Raw genomic sequence first — 6,189 nt, forward strand, 5'->3', positions numbered from 1 at the left:
GAAGTAGTACTCTGTCTGTCCTTTGATCTGCTCTTTGGCAATTGATTCTGTCTCTGTTGGAGCTTCTCCTCACATGTTTGGGGATCACAGTGGGGGGCTCTCTTCATGTTTGAGGTTCCCTGGTGGCCTGCTTGTCTGTGGCTACTACTCCTGTCCATTAACTCATTCACAGAGTGAAGCTGACCAACAGGGAGGAGTTTCAGTCAACTCTCCTGAAACTCTCAGCACACTTAAATGGTTCTGTTCTGGGGACATTACTACAAGCAGGACTTCCAGTAACAGTACCTGAGATCCAGACAGCAGAATATCATGGCCAAATGCAGGTATCAGTAAGTAACAAAGCTGACTCGAACCCAGGCCTCTTGGCTCAAGCATACGCACTCCTCACAGCATCATGTTGCCTTTCCAAGACCCCCAAATACCCTCCCACACACTCCCAGCCTTAGCTCCTAATAATCAGACCACTCATGGAACATTTCAGCATTTCTCTTTTTTAAAAAAAGGTGACAATAATAACCTTTATAGCAAATTACAGAAAATTACAGGGTTTCAATCTCCTGATACCACCAAGTGTCATGCAGCATTCCTCAGATACTATCATTCTTCCTTCCTCTACAATTCTAGATGGTGAAAGGGGTCCCCAGATTGGAGGATTCCCAATCCCGGGACCTTGGGATAGGTCAGGGCATTGAGGAAATAAATTAGGGGGAGAGGAGGCTCCTAGTTGGCCTTGTCCAGCTTCGTCTCACAGACCCAGCGATAGGGCCTCTGGCAGACATCATCATTCCAGCGGCCATTGTCGGTGAAGTGGGCACAGTCCTCGCCTCCCCCGAGGCCATGCCCAAACCAGTTATCTGGCTGCTCCGGCCTCCAGTTCCTGAGGGCACAGCACAGATGTGGGCCCAGGAAGTGTATCTGGGGCCAGCCAGGCTGAGCAGGGGTGTGGGGTTTACAAGAACACACTCACTTGAAGCCTGACTCGTAGTCTGTCCCATCCACCCATTTCCAGGGCCCGCTTTCATCTGTGAGGCCCATCCAGGTGTTTGCATAGCCTGCATGATGCTGGATAAAATTCTGGGAAGAGAGGACGGTGGTGATGACCCATCCCTTGACTAGCCACCCTCCAAGGCAAGGCTCTCGGGGCCTCACCTGCTCATCCCAGGAGGTGACCACGGCCAGGTGAGCATCCTCCAGCTGGCAGTACTTCTGAGCTTCGTGCCAGGACCTCCCAGAGCGAGAGAACCAGTAACAGCTGCCTTCAAACTCCACCCAGTTAACGGGACAGCAGGGCCTTTCTGTACCTGATAGGACGGAGGATGGATGGGCTAGGGCACTGCCTGGAAGGGAGCTGGCCAGGGGAGGAGCCCGGATACCCTGCCTCCTCACCATTGCCCTGGAGGATAGAGAGCTGACAGGTCAGGCTGCGCAGGCCAGACACGAAATGTTTCATGTGGAGTAGCAAGCTGGAGTGATCTGTGGTGCAGAACACAGGGAGCGAAGTCAACATGGACGCTGGGGAGTTGGTTTATGCTGGGGGCCCAGAGACCAATGCCTGGTGCCCTTGCCCCAGATGCATTTGTTTGGCTTGAGGAAGTCCTTATACACACGTACTCACGGGCGCATTTTCTCTCTCTCTCTCTCTCTCTCTCTCTCTCTCTCTCTCTCTCTCTCTCTCTCACCTTCGTTCATGAACTGTTCCTGCTTCGACAGCTGGGATTCTAGATTCTTCATCTTGCGGTTCACACTGCCTCCTGCAGGGAGACACTTGTTCAGTATCCCCAAGACGCACACTGGTCCGGCCCCCAGCCCCTGCCCAGCCCGGCTCCCTCACCCTGCGAGATCAGCACCTTGACCTCAGCCTTAGTGTTCACGGTGAAGTTGCTGACTGTCTCTCTCAGGGCCAGCAGCTCCTCCTGCAGCTTGGAGTCTGGGCAGGAGATGGCATGGACAGAACCAAACAGGGGGTCTACCACCTTAGGGCCCCCTACTCAGCCCCCAGTATCGCCCTATCCTTGCCCACCCCTGTGACCCTCACTTTGAGATACGATCACGCAGACGACAACCAGCAGCAGGACGCTGAGGACCAGGGAGACCAGGAGGAGGCAGGGTCCGGAGCAGAGACGTCTCAGGACGGACCTGGGAGGAGGAGGTCCTGCAAGGGGGGAGGGTGCCAGGAGTTCAGGCGCGGAGGAGAACCCTGGAAGCTTTGGGGTGCGAGGAAAGAAACAGGCTAAGGCCCCCTTAATAGGCTAGGAAGACCCTTAAAACCAGTTGCTGCTGAGACAACTTGAGAGGTGGGAGGAGAGCGTGGGGGAAGCGCGGCTGGCTTAGCCTCACTCAGGTCATGCGCCTTTGCTTCCACCTCGTGGCCGTCCTGAGTCACTACAGCTGATTAACCTCCGGAGCCTTGGACTTGAGGGCAGATTTGTACAGAGGACGTGACTGATGGAGCTGGGGGTCAGCTGAGGCATCACTGTTTTCTGTCCCTCCCTCAATGCTGGGCGAGACCGGGAGGTCTCCTCGTACCAGGAACCTTAACCTTCCTTGACTGAGAGCAAGGAGAGAAGACAGAGGAGCCAGACTCCAAGCCTCTGGGGCTGCTCCCAGCAAGAGAGAACACCCCTGTGAAGTCCCCTGTGAGCTGGGGGATGGAGCCTTTCCCCGGGCCTTTGTGCTTCTCTCTCCCCCCTGAAGCCCCATCACCCTCCAGAGCTTACAGCCCACCCTTACACCCCAAAACACATCGATGTTTTTCACTCAGGAGGGCCTCATCCATGCTCTGTCTGAGCTCCCTTGAGGCCTGTTCTACCCTCTAAACTCTTTCTTAGGCCTTTGAGAAGCTCTCTTAGAAGCCTGAGGCCAATCCTTCTTTTGCCTTGTCCTCCTAAACCATTGCCCAAAAATGAGGGCCCTTCCTGAAGTCACCTTTCTCAGGCCTTCTGCTCCATGCTGCAGGCCTTCTCTCCCTCACCAACTGTTTCTCCTAAAAGAATCTTTGTTCTTTTATAAGCTCTCATCCCTACATCGCCAGCATTGTTACAAAAACCTGCCCTACTGGAATAATCCCTGACCCCATATACACACACATACCCCCAACCCTAACTCACACACATACACACACATGAAGAGAGAAAGAAAAAAGGGTTCGGGACTAACTTTCCAACCAACAAGAGACGACCTCATCTACTTCCAGTTTGTTCTTCACCCCTGCGCTCACCCGCCCAGGGCCTTGAGTGCCATGACAAAGCCAGAGGACCGCAGAGGACTTGAGCACCTGTTTCCCAGACAGGAACCCAGCAACTCCTATGACTGACCCCAAAACACAGGAAGACGCTGAGGCTGAGTGAGCCACCAAGGGCTTGCTACTCTGAAATAAGGCAAAGTTACCCTCTCACCCTCTCTGAGCTGATGATGGTCGCTCTCCTCATTGTCCAGATGAAGGCCTTGATAGTCATCAGTCATGGTAGGGCTGGGCTGAGCTGGAAATGCGTTAGACACTTCACAGGGTGGGAGCCGTGGTGTGTGATTGCAGGGACACCTTCCCTCATTTCCACCCAGGCTTGATATCCAAAAGGCACTCCCAAAATAGTCTTGCTCACCCCCTTTCCTCCCTCCTGCCCCCTCAAGCCCTCCCCCTACCTTGCTTCCCAAGATTTACTTGCTGAGGGTCTCAATGTCCCTCTCCCAGGCCTCTCAATGCTGTGCAGATCCCAGGCTGAGGAGAGCGCTGCAAGTGGGGGAGTTGAGGTGGGTGGACAGGGCTGGACACCAGGAGGGGTCCATACAAGGGCCCTGTTGGTCTGCCTGTCCACCGTGTCTGGTCACACCTAACCTAGGCACCCCCTGTGCCCGGGACTTTGGACAGTAAACAGAAGGGAAAATGGAGTTGGAACTCACAGGGCAGTGGGGGTGGAAGTGGGGGAGGGGAGTGCCTTGCACTTTCCCTCAAGAGGAGGGGTCTCCAGGTTATCCTCCCACCCAATCCCCCATGCTATCAGCCAGTCATCACATCCTTCTTACCCAACTCGGGAGAAGGTTCAATCTCTGGGGTCCGGGGTGCAGTTTAGGGTTTCCTCTCTGCTCCTCCCCCTCCTGCTCCCTTCCTGCTGGCTGAGTTTCCCAGAATTGTCTCCAAATACTCTGACCAGGATCAGAGGGATCATTTCTCTGCTCTTGCCTAATCCTGTGGCCCTGGCATCTAGGTCCAGAGCTCAGCTTCCTGGGGGTTCAGGCCTGACTGCTTCACTCTTCAAAGGAGAGAAGTTCTTGGGGGGTAGGGAATGGCTCTTCCCGCTCTCCTTCTCTTCCTTGCCATTGGTGTCAACAAACCTCCACTGAATCTCTACTACTTGCCAGGGTTCTCTTATGTTAATGCTGATCCTTACCCCCAGAATACATCCCATTCTGCAGATGAGAAGAATGATGCCTTGGATGGTTGTGCTTGCCCAGGATCACACTATAAGGAGCAGTAGTGGGAGGAATGAAATTAAGGCAGCCCTCAGAGTCATGGTACCCCCTGGACAAGAATCCCTTCTCATATGCTAAAATCCAGGCACCAAGTGAAACTTTGTCTCATTTGCTTTGGGCATTTCCTCAGGAGGAACCTCAGAGAGACATGATGCTGGGAAAGGTCTGCCAAAGAGAAGAAGACTGTCAAGGAGATGGTGCCTGCAACATGGGCACATCGGAGATGGTGAGGATGGTGCAGGACGGGCAAGGTTCAGATCTGTTGTTCCCAGGGCCGTCCAGAATTATAGTAGACTGGAAGGTAACTAACAAGTAGCCTTGGGAGGGATGAGGATGGGGCTTTAAAGAGAGCTGCGTTCAGAGAGGAGTGTGTGAATCACAGTGGTGGTAATTATAAATCAGGTAGTATATAAAAGATGTTAATAAGTCATACTGTTGGTTGTGAATGTGAAGTCGTGTCAACTCTACTTGACAGATACTTCAGTGAGAAAGCTAGCCTTGCGTTTTGAGAAGCCTACATGACCGTGACATGTTCAGGAACACGTCCCAGCTATGCTGGTGACCATTGGACTATCCATTTGGAATTCTTGGCTCTAGCACTTGAAAGCTGGTTTCCTCTGGCAAATGCATCCCACTGCTCCACTCGGAGCTGCCTCTGTAGCAAGAGTGGCGGGAAGAGCACATGGGGACTTGAGATGATGGAAACTTTCTGCTTCTTGAGCTGGAGGCTGGCTCCCAGCTGTGGTTTTGGTCCGTGAAAATGTGGAAAGCAGTCCACTTGTGATCTGTCCATCCTCCTGTTTGGACTTCACAGTGGAACAGGATGCTTTTGAGATCAGAACTACACCCCACAGTCAGGTCCTGGCATGATACTGCGCGTGCACCCACTGCCCACGTGCACCCGCTGCCCACAGCACCAGAGAAGACAGTGATCTGCTGGGCTTCCAAGGCTGTAAATCTTCATGAGATGAAGAGACTTTCAATCTTTCTCCCACAAAGCAGTTGGTAGATTCAAACCACTGACCTTAACCAAGAAAAATCTATGCTGTCGTTCTACTCTGGAACACGAGGTATCTATGATTCAGTCAACTCAATGGCAACTAAAATCAACAGCAAACCCATAATCATGCTTTCAACTCAGACAGTGCCTAGGAAGCATTTAGCCAGGGCTGACAGACACTCTGTAGAGCCAGGGACTAAATGAAAAATGAGAGTCCTAAAGAATGAGGATCAAATGATGGAAATGAGAGTAAAGAAAGACGAACAAACAGCACAATGCCCTGGGCTTCCGATTTACAGGAAAGCCCCATGCACCTATTAGAGATAATACTGAGTAAACATAAGGCTGTGCACCCAGCACTCTGGTGGCACAGTCCACAGTGAATTACGAGCTGTGCCACTAACCCAAAGGCTGCACATCTCCGGGGGTTCGAATCCTCCAAGCAGCTCTACAGGATGAAGAAGGGCACACTCCTCCCAGTGATGGTCAAGCCCCCTTTACACTTCAAAAACCACAGCCTGGACTGTGTGAGGCCTTCAGGCCACAAGTCTCCTGCTCTCACTTTCTATTGCCAAGCAACAAATGGCCATCATTTTAGTGCTGCCTTAAAACAATATCCGTTGATTAGTTTACAGTTCCACAGGTCAGAAGTTCATCAGAACAGGAACTAGGCAAGGATGCCCACTATCACCTCTTTTATTCAATATTGTTTTGGAAGTCTT

At 52.4% G+C, this 6,189-nt stretch overlaps 1 protein-coding gene across 1 annotated transcript; it reads right to left on the minus strand.

Moving 5' to 3' along the window:
* Window positions 1–612: 612 nt before the first annotated feature.
* ASGR1 (asialoglycoprotein receptor 1) lies at window positions 613–3,462 on the minus strand. Its single transcript, XM_006903650.1, is given in 8 exon segments — window positions 613–877; window positions 968–1,074; window positions 1,150–1,301; window positions 1,387–1,473; window positions 1,680–1,751; window positions 1,832–1,927; window positions 2,036–2,152; window positions 3,396–3,462. Coding segments are annotated over 8 exon segments (963 nt in total).
* Window positions 3,463–6,189: the final 2,727 nt, after the last annotated feature.

Source organism: Elephantulus edwardii, unplaced genomic scaffold (assembly GCF_000299155.1).
Source record: "Elephantulus edwardii isolate Elephantulus edwardi_28Jun2011 unplaced genomic scaffold, EleEdw1.0 scaffold00246, whole genome shotgun sequence".
NCBI lineage: Eukaryota > Metazoa > Chordata > Mammalia > Macroscelidea > Macroscelididae > Elephantulus > Elephantulus edwardii.